Consider the following 16,316-nt stretch of genomic DNA (forward strand, 5'->3'; position numbering starts at 1 on the left):
TCATGCGTGTACGGTACCAACACACTTCTCCCCTCACCACAAATAGTCTGTTAATATGAGGCACTCTTTGCAACAAACCATAGTAAGTAGCCATTCTGTGCACTTACTTCTTCAAAGACGCCAATACAAATCAGAGTGACGCTCTCAAGTATTTAGGGGTTTCTTTCTAGATGGCCCACGACGAGTCCGGTAATGCTCTGTGGGAATCATGGGTAATATCAATACAAAGTTCTATTGCAATATATGACTTAAAACATCCCAATTCAGGATGATATACGTACGCTCTTACCTTTTGGTATATGGAATACTTGGTAGTCGTGGGAGCTATCTGTGTAAACCGCGCTTCAAGCTGAAACAACACCAAAATAATGGGGGAGTTACGCTCCTGAATAGTCCCATGCTGTTTCATTCCTTACGTTCAGAGTCGGTGCATATCTCCGCAAATTCCAAGTGGCTTACCTATATCACGCGAAGCTGCGGCGTGTACAGCGTCCGGATCCGACGGCCGTGTTCCTGTTTGGACACGTGACCGGCGCTCTGACGTCATTAAATAGCGTCTCTATCTTACATGCGCCAATAAACTAGACCGTATGCTAGTGTACTAGGCATCCATGTTGAATCCCCATCTTGGGAAAATATCATAATTTACTAAACTACTCTGATTCCGTTATGCCTCGTATTTTTCGGCATGAGCATACAACAGAGGGGAGGTGAAACTTCATCTATATTCTATATCATAATTTACTAAACTACTCTGATTCCGTTATGCCTCGTATTTTTCGGCATGAGCACACAACAGAGGGGAGGTGAAACTTCATCTATATTCGTTGTCTGCGAATGGCAAGGCGCAAAGTGCAATTGCTAGTCCCCAAAATGACTGGCATATATATTCCCGGTCAGTCACTATAATCAAGCGTTCGATCTTTGGACAAAAGACCAATTCTGGTGTGTGAAAGTGTGAATACCGTGCTGGAAAACCTATATACTGCCAGTGCCGGTCTCATTCATACGTGGGTATCTACCTACACGATATTACACGTATTATATAATCATTACATCATAACACATGTATTGCAAAGTAAAATACAGTTTGAATATCAGACGAGGCATAAATGCCAAGATAGAGTACAGGGGAGTTATTGTGACTTTGAGGAGATACAAATCATAGTGTCAAAACGAATTCTAACAATATCTGTTTGTAACTGGAAATGCAACATTATCATGACTATACATTCCTTTCAGATATCAGTTCCCCAAGAAAAATTGCATTTCATGATCATAATTAAGTCCCCGTTCCACCGATCTAAGACGCATAATCCAGGTGGCCTCTGTACGCCTGAGCCTTAATTCTCGGTTGCCCCCTCTGACATCCAGGGGCACAGTATCTATGCCAAAGAATTTCACCAATTTGTTGGTCCTGTCACTTTGGCATGAGGCCACATGTAGGGCTACGGGATATTTGGGATCACCGTTAAGTATCGCCCTGATATGTTCCATTATTCTTTCTTTAAGTTGTCTGATAGTACTCCCTACATATAACTTGCCACAAACACATTCTATCACATAAATCACAAATTTTGTGGTACAGTTGATGTTAAATTTCACAGTGTAGGTCACACCATCCGGGCCCTTGAATTCAGTAGTGCCATGTTTCGCCCATTTGCACATACTGCAAAATCCACATTTATAAAAGCCAAGACTATGTTGAGTCATCCAAGTTGTAGTAGTAGTATCTCTAGGTACCGTGGGACTTAATTTGTTTCTAAGTGTATTACCTCTTCTGAATGTAATTTGAGGTCTGTCTGAAATACAATTGGAAAGAGCTCTTTCTGACCTCAATAGACCCCAATGTTTGGTGAGACTCTTACGTAAAGTGTCATGGAGTGAATTGTAGTCAGTCACCATTCTAATCTGTTCCCTTCCAGTAGTGATCGCCTTGTGTGTAACTGTGAGGGTGTGTGATCTCTCCACTTTCATCACCCTTTTTTCCGCTTTCTTAATAATCTTGTGAGAGTAACCTCTGTTGTAAAATCTCTCCTTCATGCCAGTCAAACAGCTCCTGAACTCCCCATCCTCACTGCAGTTCCTTTTTGCCCTTAAGAACTCGCCATACGGTATGGCATTTATTTGGTGAGGGGGGTGTGAGCTTGAAGCATGCAAGACTGCATTGCATGCAGTGGATTTCCTGAACAGTCTACTATGCAGACGGTTTGATGCAACATAAAACTCAATATCCAGAAATTCAATATTAGTTTTACTCCAGTTCATGGTGAACCGGATTTCCCATGAATTGTCATTAAGATATCTGAAAAAATCTTGTAAGAGCTCCTCAGAGCCGGACCAAATCAGGATGCAGTCGTCAATATATCGACCCCAAAAAATAATGGAGTCGATATATTGTGCACCCTTCATACTCCAAATCATATCGGATTCCAAAGCACCCATGAACAAGTTGGCAAACGAGGGTGATATTTTTGAACCCATGGCCACTCCCTTCTTTTGACAGTACCAGTTTTTATCAAACATGAACACATTATTTTTGAGTATGAGCTCAATCATTGTCGATAACATTAAGGTATGTTGCCAGAGTGTGGCAGGTCTGTTATGTAAAACCTTGTTTATTGTTTGTATGCCTAGGTCTAGATTAATACTGGTATACAGTGCGACTACATCTAAAGTGACAAGTAGAGATCCCTCTTGCCACTGGATGTCCGCTAAGGTACTTAAAATGTGTTTACTGTCCTGTATGTAGGAAGGTAGGTTTCTGACCAGGGGACCCAGGAAAAGATCCACGTATTCCGCTAATCTTTCGGTGGGGCCCCCAATGCCAGACACAATAGGTCTCCCTGGTGGAAAGGGGAGTTTTTTATGAACTTTAGGAAGCGTATATAGCCATGGGTAAGTTGGTCTAAACACCTTGAGATATAGAAATTCTTCCTCGTTCAATAGCCCATTTTGTTTCCATTTAAGCAAAAGTGAATTGATTTTCAAAGTTAAAGGACCCATGGGATTGTGTGTGAGATGTTCGTAGCAAGACTCATCCTTTAATTGTTGAGAGATTTCATAGTGATAGTCTACCCGATCCATTATCACTACGTTGCCCCCCTTGTCTGCCTCCCTGATGGTTATGGTTTCGTCTTTCATGAGTGTAGTCAGTGCATGTCTTTCCCCATGGGTAAGGTTATCCTTGTATTTAAACATCCTGTCTTTTCGATGACTGTTCAGGTTATCCAAGTCCTCTAACACCCGTTTGTGAAACATGTCTATTGCATTGCCACCAGGTAGTGTGGGAATCCATTTGGATTTTGATTTTAAACCACTGACAATGCTGTAGTCAGATTCTATGTCTAGCTCCTCCAGCAGTTGGTCCATGTCTAGAGGAGAATCCTCCATATCAGTTAATGACAACAGAAGGTGAGTTGCATGCACGTCTTTTAATGATAGAGTATCAGAAGTATTGTGTACAGGTGTAAGTCTACTTTCTCTCCCCCTTCTTTCTGACCCATAGAAATGTTTTTTAAGCTTAAGATTCCGAATAAACTTAAAAAGATCGATCTTTAGTTTGCAGATATCCCCAGTGGCGTAAGGGTTGAAGCTTAAACCCCTACTCAGGAGAGAAATCATATCTGGAGTCAGAATAAGTTTAGATAAATTGATGACCTGTACATCCTGATTCTCAATGTTTACTGATTCTTGTTGGCTCCTGACCTCAATTTCCTTCGATAAACCTCTGAACTTCCTGCCCCTGCCTCGTCTGGTCTTTGTTCGGGCTGATTTCTTGGGGGCACGTATCTGTTGCCCTTCCTTATACGTAAAACCTCTTGAAAAAATGCTGGCATATTTTGTCTATCTTGGTTGTCCGAATCACCCCCGGTGGTATTAATGGAGTTTAAAGAGGCGTTACTGGAGGACAAAGAGGCAGGTTCTGAGCTATTCTTGCTTCTACTATTGGTTTTGGAGCTATTCGGGATTAGGGAGTCGTATTTTTTGTCAAAAGTAAAAATTCTCCCTCGTGTATAATCCAACTCATCCCTCCTAAATTGCCGTGCTTTCCTGTTCTTAATCTCCGATTGGTGTTTCAAAAGGATTTCATCCAAAATAGTGTAGTTTTTGATTGTTGGTTCGGGCAGATTTAGATCTTTAATTTCCTGTTCTAAAATGGCTATTTCTGCCTGTAATTTAGTGACTTTACGCTCCGAACTAACAATCAATAACTCCATAAGAGTAATGGAGTTGATATTAAGAGATTCTTCCCATTTTACCATGAGATCCGCATCTAAGTCGTCATAGGTGGGGAATATTTGGCCTCGTAACCCTCTAGGAATGCGTTTTAACCTCAGATATTGCTTGAGGGTCACCCCATCCCACCATTTAGAATTTTCCAATTTCTTAAGTCTTTCTAATTTCAGAAATTTATCCTTAAGACCCTCTACCCGAGGGGGATTAGTACTGGTAGAAGCAGATTGCGTGGACATCCCTTTGGCTAAATTATCAAACAGCTCTTCTGCCACTTTAGTACGGTCCATGATATGGACACAAACAGTCTCCCTATCTAGGGGTATTCTAGATATATCGGGATGAATAAGAAGTCAAAATTGTGCGTGGCGGCTACCCTATTAACTGATAATGAACTAACAAAAAGAGGCTTTTAATCAGTAAGAGAAATGGGTGCACAGCCCGTATAGACGCACATCAGTTAGAACCTGCTGACTATTATGGTGCAAAACGGCGAGTGGAAAGACCTTGAACCACTCAATGGAGTAGAAAGAAAACTACCCCTATGTGAACAAAATTGATTGTCGTTGCACTCTAAACAGTGTGTACAGTGTTAAGTAACACGAGTAAAACCAAGCAAATAACATAAGTGACAGAATTATCAAAACAAAGAACTCTCAATGCGTAGATCTTGGAGTCTTTAATGTTGCGAACAGCCAGCCGACACGTGTTTCATCGCATTCGCGATTCCTCAGGGCTGCAATGAACAAAAGTTGACAATGGAGCATGTATCTCGCACAATTACATTTCACCGTAAGACCTGGTTACATGATCTTGCATGCTCAGTGGTTGCTGCTACCAATGTACACAAATGTATCTGTGTATCTTGAGTGCCACCCCAACACATTCGTGTCGTAAGTGTGAAGTATTAGTTAGAGACATTATAATGTTCGGGATACGGATGCAGAGAAAGGAACAGCTTTGTTATAGGGAGTCAAAATGTGATTGAAAAGGAGTTCTCTTCGCACAAGAGTTTGCATCTGTCTTGGGAATTGTGATGAAATTACGGTAGGAGTTTGCTCATCAGGAATGATTTTGCTTCCTTTTGAACGTTGAGGTAATTTTTCTGATGAATGCTGGAAGCGAGTTCCAGATTCTTGGCGCCCCTCTCGAAAATGGTCTGTTGGAGGTTTTAGTCTTGGTGAACTTTGCGGGTTTCAAGAGTAGGTTATCTGTGCTCCTGGACTGTCTGTTTCTGTTTCCTCCAGATAGTGTACGTTTTTGGGCTAGGAACTGCGGGGTATTGTGGTGTAACGCCTTATGAGTAATACAAGCAATCTTTAGTTGAATACGTGCTTCATAGGGTAGCCAGTTTAGTTCCTTCGGGTGTGGCGATATGTGGTTGAATTTCCTTGATCCTGAAATAAGTCTAGCTGCGGCGTTGAGATGGGCTTATAGGGGTGTGGTAGAAGTTTTGGGGATTCCAGATAGGGTGGAACAACCGTACTCCAGCCTATTTTGAGTTCAAGTTGGAGGGCATTAGTTTTTGCCGCGAAGAATGAGGAAAATTCGTCACTGCTTAACTGAGAGGCTTATGCTAAGAGTGAAGATTTGGCTAGCTTGTTCGATTGTTGATTCAGAATTTTGAAGAGTTTTTTAGGTCTATTCTTGGCATTATCTAGTTCCGATTTGAAGAAGTATTTTTTTGATCTTTGAATGCTTTTGTTGTATGATTTTCTTGCTTTCCGGAGTAGATTCAACTGGGGAGTGGAGGGCTGAGACCTCCATTTCCATTCAGTTGATCTGAGTTTGCGTCTCTCCTCGTTCAGGGCTTCACGGAACCATGGGTTTTTGTCCTTGTCAGGGATTCTTTTGAGTTTTGGCAGTGCAACTTGGTTGAATATTCTGGTCATCGTGGAGTTGTAGTGATCAGTGAGGGCAGTGACGTCACCTAGGTGGTTGGGAGGGATAAAAGCTTTCTCACAATGAGAGGCTAACTTAATCCAGTTGATGTTCTTAGTGTCTCTTATCCATTGCTTAGGTTTAATTTGTTGTGGGAGGATTTTCTTGTTACAAGAGGGGATTTGGAAAGTGATAATGTGATAGTCTGACCAGTCACAAGCGGTAATCGAGATCGATTCAGTAGTGTTTGGTTTGGAGATGAGCCAATCTAGCGTGGCACCTTTTGAGTGAGTGGGCTCTGTGATAGCTTGGGCCAAGGAGTGGTCCACAAGGAAGGATGTAAGGGCATTGACCTGTGTGTCCAGATTGTTCTCCCAGTGTAGATTGAAGTCACCCAGGAAAATGTCATTAGAGTGAGGGGCCAAGTTAGCCGTGATGATTTCCATGAGTTGTTCTGTGAAAGATATGTTTTGCCCAGGAGGATGGTAGAATATATGTCATTTGAGGGAGAGGTTACTAGGTGAATTTACAGAGATCCCTAGGTATTCACAGAAGTCCAGGGGTTCCGCATGAAATTTAGAGACTGTGAGGTCAGAGCGATATATGCAGGCTAATCCACCACCTATGTTGTGAGGTCTGTCTAGTCTAGTGATGTTGAAATCTGGGGGGACCAGAAAGTCAAGGCATGGAGAGGATGATTCCTTGAGCCATGTTTCTGTGAGGATGATTATGTCCATAGTCATGCTAAGGATGAGGTCAGCAATGTCAGAGGCGTGTTTAGTGGCTGAAAGGCAATTTAGAAGAAGGCAGAAGATCTGGTTTAGGGCATTCTTTGGACTAGGTTATCTTGGATTGGGGTTATAGACTTAAGATTATTCCGATTTATTCCTCTGTGGATAGAATGTGATGTTCTGCAAGGGTTGATGGAGACTAGGTGGATAGGGAACTCTTCTTTATCAATGATATGGTTGGGTGGAGGTTCGTACAGCCGTAACAGAGATTGCAGTTCCTGGTCCGTAATAGAGTTAGAGCGATTGCGCATGCGCAAGAATCGATTGTCTAGCGGCAGGGGAGTAGCTGTTTTTAGCGAGTTTTGAAGATATTTTAGTGTAGTAAATGCTTTTTCCGCAAGTTGTAGGATGGTTTTGATCTCAAGGATAACGTTTTGAAGGTTTCTAGCTGTGCGGTAAGAGGTCTTGATACAGTCATGTTCCATCTGTTGATGCTGTGTGGAGGGCAGGAAATGGGGGGTCAAGGGAGTAGGATTAAAGTTGTTTCTCATGGAAGTTCTAGTCGAGGGTGATAAAAAAAGTGCGAAGTAAGGGGGGCAAATTGTTTATCTTTCTTTCACTGAGTGTGGGTGCATGGCTGGGACGAGATTCTTCAGGGGAGGGAAGGGCGGCGGGGGTAGAAGTAGTAGGGTCCCTAGATGTGTTGCGAGAGAGAGAGGAGGATAGCGGAGTAGTATGTGCTAAGGAGACAGAAATATTGCCTCTTTCCTCGGTTCTATGTAAGGGAGGTGGTTGGTCTTCAACCAGAGAAGAGTGGGCAATGGGGATAGTAGTAGGGCCCCTAGATGTGCTGGAAGATGTTAAGGATGTTGAGGGTGACCATGCAGTGCCTGAGAAGGAGATTGAATTGTTGCTTCTATCACTTCTTAAGAGTGATATGGGTTGATGTTCTATCTGAGGAATGGTGGGCGTAATGTTGAGTTCCTGAGATTTTCCGTGCAGTAAGTGGGAAGGAAGGGAAGTTGGCATTTTCTCTTTCCACTGAATTAGGTGAGGGAAGGGGTTGAGGGGAGGAGCTGCGTGAGGTGGCAGATTGTGTCAATGCAATGTGTGCATAGGCCGGAGCGTAGATGGGGTCTCTGTCCTCTAGTCTGGGTGTGGAGGGTGGTCTATGATCTTCAGTAGAGGAGGAGGAGGAGGGAATAGTGAGGGCTTGAGAGGGATTGGGTGAATTAAGGGTGCGTGTTTTTAAAGTGATAAAGTATTTGTCGAAGAGTTCTAGGTCCTTGTTAGCAGCATGAATAAGGACAGTGCCATTTTTATAGGATGTTATATTCAAGGTGGCTCTGACGATCTGTGAAGGATTCGTAGTATTCCTGGTTCCGTAGGGAAAAGTTTTATGGTCTTGGATGGAAAATAACTCATGGAAAGCCGATCGCCTTTTAACTATTTTTCTAGTGAAAAATAAGAGGTTATTGATTATGGTGACTTTTATGACGTTGTAGGAGTGATCTAGGAATAGGGTATCCGGGTTTTTTCTGAGCAGGTTGTGTTTGAAGGTTTTTGCGGCGTTTTTTGATAGCTTAGGAGGGTATTGAATAGAGTAGGCGCTATTGCCTTCAGGTATCATGGATGGGTCAGTCATGATGAGGAATTCCTTTGGCCGTGAGGAGTGACAATAATAAGGTAAAGGACAAATTGTGTAGAGTAATTAAATATTAGCCGTTACAAGATGGCTGCAAGGTTAGTTGGGGCCGTTACAAGATGGCCGAATATTCTGGGCTTCTTAATGGGTGTAGGCGAATGATCATTCAATAAGGGTTAGACAAAAGTCAGATGCAGAGAGAGTATAGGATAGCCATTACAAGATGGCTGCCAACCTTTTATTAGGTACCTTTACAAGATGGCCTCTGATGAAGTTATGAGCTGAGAAAAGAGGAGGCTGTAAGAGTGTTCATAGCCATTCCAAGATGGCCACCGGTGTTGGGGTAGTCCTCACCTATGCACACAGTAGATAGCTGTGAATCAGGAGATTGGCAAAAGTAGAAGTGAGGTAATGAGGGGTAGAAACTTGTGGTAAAATGGCTCTCCTCAGTTAGGGCACTATCCCTAACGTTTTCCCCCAGAAATGATCCCAAAGATAGCAATCAATGAGCTGTGATCAGAATTAATCCTCTAGCATATGGTTACTCACTGTTTTGCCTGGGTCCAAAGATCTTTGCGTGATGTGTGTCCATCCTTCGAGTGATAAGAGCTTGCCCGGCAGAGTTAAAGCCTTCAGAAACTGACGAGGACGTGAGGAGCGCTGACGGGCCTCAGCTCCATAGATCCCTCCAGGCGCCGTGTAGGGGGGCTTTGTGGGTCCTGTATTGAGTGCCGGGGGCTCGGCAGCACGGCACCCGCGTGGGTCGAAGGGCCGTTCCGGGAAACTGCACAACAGGATTCTGGCAGTCCCGCTCTCGAGGGCTTCCCCAGCCTCAGGCCACCTCGGAACAATGCTGGATGTCCAGATTCAGCATCGGTATCCAGAGTTGGGTCAGAGGGTCTGCACAACGACAGGGACCAGACTCCGATTCAGCACCTGGTAACAGGTGTCGGGTCAGAGGGTCCGCACAACGACAGGGACCAATCTTCGATTCAGCACCCGGTAACAGGCGTCGGGTCAGAGGGTCCGCACGACGACAGGGACGTCAGCAGTCCAGTAATCCTCCTTGCGATTACTGGATATAGGATAAAACAGTGTTGACCATAAAATTACTTATGAAACTCTCACTTTATATGTGATATGAGTAAACTACTGATCACCAACATTATTTACAATCTGTGTATATATGTTTATCAGACATTTAAAAAGTCACACCAATTTAGCGAATAACCACAGAAGTGGAATATACGTATTACACATTTTTGTGACAAATTTGTGAATATAAAATAAAACATACACATCCTTCTGGGCACATATGTTTCTGGATGCAGAAAACCATTTTGTGGTGTTCTTGGTGTCCAATAAAATAAGGACATCACCACCAAACAAGCCCTTGCTTCATATAGTTAGGAGAAAGTGTGCATGTTTACCACTTTGTAGTGTCATTGTGCTCCCTGTAGGACACACCACCAGTTTTATCACAAATGACTGGATGAAGAGACAAAAGGAACAAACACATTGTGAAAATGCAAAAAGCTCACTGGAGTGATTGCCTATAATCCATTATGCATTTATAGTGTAGAATACGCACATAGCATTTACTAAATGAGGTAGCACAAACACATTAACCTGTGTAAACTAGTCCAGCTGGGTAAAATGTTGTGCAAATCTATGGACTCATGTTGGGTAAATGGTCAGAAGATGTTCCTTTCTGGTCCTGATTCTCATTTTATAAACATTAAACTTCAATGGGAACAAGTTACAAATGTACACATATCAGGTATCCCAGTTCAGGCTCTGCTTCAGTAAAGTAGAAACAATCCTAACTTCATGGGCTTTACAGGGGCAACAGAAGTGTGTTTACAATGTGAAATCCTTAATGGAGGTGATTGTATCCTTGATCTATTGGAGCGCAATCACCTGTATAGTGACTGTCACAAGTGATTTCTTTCTTAAATTCTCTTGTTCAATGCAGTGTCCATAGGTCTCCCTTTTAAATGCTCTAAGTATAGAAATGCCCAAAATACATAGCAACACTCACATACCCAATGACAAACACACACAGGCACTCTCACACCCACTCACAGGCCCACGGAGAGACTCCGTTACTAGGGCACAGACCCACTCAGACACTCATGCGCCCACTCACCAACTCATAGACCCACTTACACACTCACAGACCCACACAGAAAATCAGAGACCCACTCATGAACCCACTCATGAACCCACTCATGAACCCACTCATGAACCCACTGAAGGACTCATGTGCCCACTCACAGACCCACTCAGACACTCACATACATACTCTCAAAGCTACAGGTTACAATTTGGAAATAACGTTTATAAAAAAACAGAGGTTTCAGGGGCATTGTAGTTCAGAAATATCAGTTAAAAAACTATGCATTTCCACTAAAAAAAATTACTGAAAAAACAAAGGTTACACATTGTACAAAACCATTGCATTTCAACAGTTATACCGACCTGTGTTGACTTTGACTTATGCCCCTACAAAAGACTGTTTATTAATTTATTAAATTATTTTTTTTTTTTTTTTTTTTTTTTAAATTAATAATTTATTAACACTCATACCATGGTCAGTAACATCACTGATGACATCACTGAGGACATCACTGATGACATTATCCACAGAACCACTCACACATCCACTAACACTTCCATACTACCGCTGAAGCAGCGTATTGCCTTCAAGGCCCTCTGTCTGGTCTTCAAGGCACTACATGGTGCAGGACCTAGACCTCTCCAACGCCTGTTCTCGTGGTACACACCCACCAGAACACTTAGGTCTACAACTGCCTGCCTGGTGAAAGTCCCCAAATATAAGAAGTCCAGGATCGGAGGCAGATCTTTCAGAGTGGCTGCAGCTAAGCTGTGGAACAGTTTGCCGGCCGATGTCCGCCAAATCACCCATCTCCTACCCTTTAGGAAACGAATCAAAACTTGGCTCTTTCCTTCACCCCTTTAGCTTGCCAGTTAAAGTTCAACCTCCCTGTCTATAAACCCAGGAGTAGCCACCAGCGCCAGGATACCTGCAAGGTGACAGTTGCGCTTAATAAATGTTTTAAATAATTTTTTTTAAAATAAATTAAATAAATACAACCTCTCAAACACACACATACCCACACAACCATTAACAAACACATTCAGAGACACATACTACTACTAACACACTCACTTATTCACCAACTCACATAAGCACTCACTCACCCATACAGCCATTCTCAAAGCTACTCACAGACCCATACAGCCACTTACACATCCACAAAACCATTTACACAGACTCATAAAAACACTATCTTACCTACTCATATGTCCACACAGCCACTCACATACCCATACAACCGCTATCAGGTGTCCACAAAGCTGGCCTCATGTATAATAAATAGGTAGGGCACTTTTTATGACTCCCAGTTACTGGCTCTAAATATTAGGATAAAGGTTTACAAGGAACAGCATAGCACAGTCCAGGTATTTGAATTGCAAAATGTATTTTATTTTTCAAAGCAGTCAATGTTCCTTACAGGAATCTGTGCTAATGCTACAAACAAAATCCCATTTGGGAAAATCATTTACAGGGACAGACACCACAACACAATTCCTAAAGGGGTATCTGTCCAATGTAACAACATTCATCTTCTCAATGTTTTATCACCTCCTTCCAGGATTGAGTAACTTTTAAAAATGTGATTACCACAATTGCAGTCACAAACCAGTGACAAAGCTCAACGCTAATTGTAAAAAAAGAGGCAATGCACCCTTCATAGCTTCTATTTGTGATTCAGAATGAGTTAGTAAACCTTTGTGCTATACAAAAAGTCTTTACCAAATTACAAAGTGTGTTTAGTACATGGCAAACCACCAGTTTTATGACAAGAACATTATTTGGTGCATCATTTGATGTGAGGCATTTCAAGAAATGGAGAGAGGCAGTGTTTTCATGTTTGCTCACATACGGGTTCAAAGATGGAAACAAGTTTGACGAGCACCCGGCAAATCTCTAGTATCAACAACGAAAAAATTGGCACGAAGCTGCTGCTCACCTCCGGAAACTTTGACATTGCCTTCAGAAAACTCCTCAAGACCTTCGAGCAGTAGCAGCACCCTCCCCCCTCCCCTCAGCGCCTTGGACCCTCACGGGTAAGTTGCGCGCTTTACAAGTACCCCGATTGATTGATTGATTGTTTCATGCTAGGAAACCTGCTGCTCTCGGCACAACACATGCTGGCAAGGTACAGAAAGGAAGGCATTTGCAATACATCATCAGGTGCAGAATACATACCTGTTGCCCTGAAACTCACAAACCACCTTTGCTACATGACTCCACTCCAGAGCTCCAGGTTCATTTCTCCACCACTTCTCAATCACTGCATTACACTGATCAGTGGAGCTGCCAAGAACGATGTCTGAAAAATAGTCGCAGGCTGGAAAAACCCATTGGATGAAAGGACCACAAGAGAGATTGATCAGCAGCTCTCCTTTCACACCACCTGGTAAAAAAAGGTACAGAAATGGATTACATATTTTGAATGAATTAAATTAAATTAACCTCTGGTCATCCCTTGGTAGTTTGGCACGGAGCAGCCAGGCTTAACTTAAGGGGCAACACTTCTAACAGTGAAACAGGGAAAACACCACAAAAGAGATACCACACCTGGTTCGAAAACTAGAGCTTAGTTTAATGAACAAAACAAGACCAAAACTACAGAATATAATACATAAAAATTGAGTTATGAATTTTTAAAGCATAAACTGAAATGTAGTACTTAAAAGCATAAAGCGCCAACTGGGGCTATCTGGTCATGCTTGGCCAGGGACATCCAAAGGTTCAGGCCAACCACTATGGAGTGTGGGCCTGATATTGGGCCTAGGCTTGTCCTTCTGTAAAGTACCTTGGCTGTGTCATCAATGAAGCCAAGATGCGAGAAGCAAAGGGGCGATGTGTTGTCATCGACCCACAGGATAAAGGTGATCCAACAGCTTTGATCCACGCAAAGTTGAAGTTGCATCCAAAATGGAGTATCTGTGCAGAGCAGTCAGTGATGCATCACCCTCAATCCTCTCAAGGGTGGTAATACTTCTGCTGTTGAAGAGATGCACTAGTTACGAGCTACAGAGTTGACAGTGATGCATGAATTCTGCTAGAGCAGCACTTCAGACCCACTTCCAAGTGTCCAGGACTGGGTTTGCACCACCAAAATACGTTGAAGTTCCCGAGCCAGGAGGAAAGCCAGCAAGCTTTAGAAGCCACTTTGTTTCTGGATGCAAATGATGTGGGTCCAATCCTTCTCACCCTGGCAAGGAGGACAGCAGGCAACAGGTCAGCACAGCAGAGTGGCTGTCCTTCAGCAGCACATCCGTCCTTCTACCTGGAAGAGTATCCACAGATCCAGAAGTGTACTGAGTTGGGAGGGTCAAAACGTCAGTACTTATTCCCACTGGTGCCTGTGATGTGAGGGAGACTTCAAAGAGGGGCTTTGAAGTACTCAGAAGAAGTCCCTTATCCCCCTGGCTACAGACTCAATACAGTGGGTTAAGCAGATTATTCAGGTTTAAATATGAGGCTCTGAGCAGTTCTGTCCTCCCACCCTGCTAATGAGGGCCCATCAGGATTTGAATGGCCCATCAAATCACACCCAAACCCCAGACGTGTATTGGATAAAGGTTACAGGCACACTGGGCTTAGCAGAAAAATACCATCTTTCTAAAAGTGGTATTTTTTAAATTGTAATGATCACTTGACTTTACCATTTAAGAGGATTTATAATTACTGTTCCATAGGTGATAATGTACCCGCACCACAGGGGAACTGCCTCTCACATGTTGGAGGAGCACTGGGTAAACTTTCTAAGGGACCACTTGAACCACCAACCCAGGCAAGTTGTGATAGGCCAGTCAGCCAGGGAAATACCAGAGTACCCCATCACAGGAGCCTCACAAAAGGGACAAAAAAATGTCACACCACAGTTGGAATCAGATTACACACATGAGCAAAAATCCAGGGCCTTAACCACACTCCTGATATGGGAGCACATTGCAAAATGAAGAAAAGAAGGGTCCCTAGGGCATAATGGCATTCCTCTCACAGTCTTAAAGGGTTAAAGAATGTGCAGGAATGTTGGACCCTCTTTTTCTTGTAGTCAAATCCCTTAGTATAATCCCAGCTTCATGGGAAGGCTCCAAAGTCTCCCCAATCCATACAAGTGGCGACTGTTTGGCACTGCTTGGTTGCCCTGATTGACAAGGAGGTAAAATATTTTGCAGGAAGAGTGCCAGCAGATCTCACATCTTGGGCAGAGGAGAACGAAATAATTCCTCTCAACCAGACATGTTTCTGTAAAACTTCAGGCATGACAAGAAACATCTTGACCATTTCACTACTCACAGACATGGCAAAGGCCTCCAATCTGCAATTATACCTTAGCTTCATCGACTATAGCACATCATTTGACCATTTAGATAGGGCAAGACTGTGGGGGAAGCTGGCCCACTGGAATATTCCCCACGCTCTACTAAGCATGCTGATACTTCGGCACATGGACACGTGGATACAGGTAAAACTGAAAGCAGGTATACACCTTTCCAGACGGGTACCAATAACCAGAGGCCTGAAGGAAGGGTGTGTTCCACCTTGTTCAATTGCTTTGCGGCTGACTTGATGCAAGAACTCAACACCAGCAACTACCATGCCCCTAGCCTGGGAGGAAATACCTTAAACAGCTTCCTGTATGCTGATGATGTAGTCCTGGTCACCAACACCCAGGTGGGCCTGTAACTTCTCCTTAACACAATTAGTTGGTCCATTGCTTTTACATGGTGTGCCAATGCTAAACAATTCCTCCCTGGTGGGTCATAAAAATGTAAATTGATACTTGTATAGCGCACTACTCACCCGCAAGGGTCTCAAGGCGCTTGTACGAATACCGCTGTGGAGCCCATCCTGGCTTTCCCTGTGAGGTATCCACTCCTGGGCACCCCCAAGGTGGAGGCCAGGCATCCTTAGCGTTGTGGGGGCCGTTGTGGAGATTAAGCAAGCTATTCCCCAGAGTTGCAGAGTGGGACCCATGATTGGAATAGGCACCGAGGCGAGAATTATCAGGTCCGTGGAATTTTTGAGCCCAAGACCCGCCGAGGCAGGGAATTGAACCCTGGTCCCGGGCTAGATCTCGGCATCAGGGTCTGCCGCTCTAACCATTGAGACACACTTCTCTACCCTTATGTCTACATGACAAAGTGCAAGTGCTGAAAAGTGCCACCATATTTATCAAGTGCAAAGTGAAAAACAGTACATAATGACAAAAAAAGTTTGAGAGGCAATGCTGTAAAATATTGTAATGAAATGTATATACTGGAACAAACAAAGACAGGTAAACAAGTCCTCACTGGCGTTAAGGCCCAGTGGCGTCTTAGTATCCAACTCCAGTATGTACCTGGTTTCTAGTTTGCCAAGGACAGCTTTCCGGTTGCCTCCCCATCTGAGGGGTAGGACCGCTTCTATTCCAAAAAATCTCAGATGTTCAAGACTTTTGTTGTGGGAGTCCTTAAAATGCTTCCAACATTCTGCATGCCACAAGAACACTCAAGCATATACACTGCACTCAGTTTTACAGGTGAGCAACTTGATGATGGGCACTGTATGAACTTAAACAGGATTTAACTAGCACCAAATGTGCATGCTCTGCAAGATGTGCACTTAACAAACCCTCTTTCTAGAGTTCAACCAGGTGTTGGTCGTTTTTATTTCAAGACTACTACTGACCAGTGTATCACTCACCGAGTGAACTTACCTAAAGGTGATGAGAGGAGTC

General features: G+C 43.4%; 1 protein-coding gene across 1 annotated transcript in view; it reads right to left on the reverse strand.

Annotated features, from left to right (window-relative positions):
- Positions 1 to 16,316, reverse strand: part of LOC144752093 (nicotinamide N-methyltransferase-like) — an 86,046-nt gene that overhangs the window by 30,008 nt on the left and 39,722 nt on the right. Inside the window, exon 2 of the mRNA XM_078640040.1 lies at positions 12,791 to 12,998. Coding sequence (XP_078496166.1) covers positions 12,791 to 12,998 — 208 coding nt within the window. The remainder of the gene's footprint in view (positions 1 to 12,790; positions 12,999 to 16,316) is intronic.

This window comes from Lissotriton helveticus, chromosome 4_2 (genome assembly GCF_964261635.1).
Source record: "Lissotriton helveticus chromosome 4_2, aLisHel1.1, whole genome shotgun sequence".
NCBI classification, from domain to species: Eukaryota; Metazoa; Chordata; class Amphibia; order Caudata; family Salamandridae; genus Lissotriton; species Lissotriton helveticus.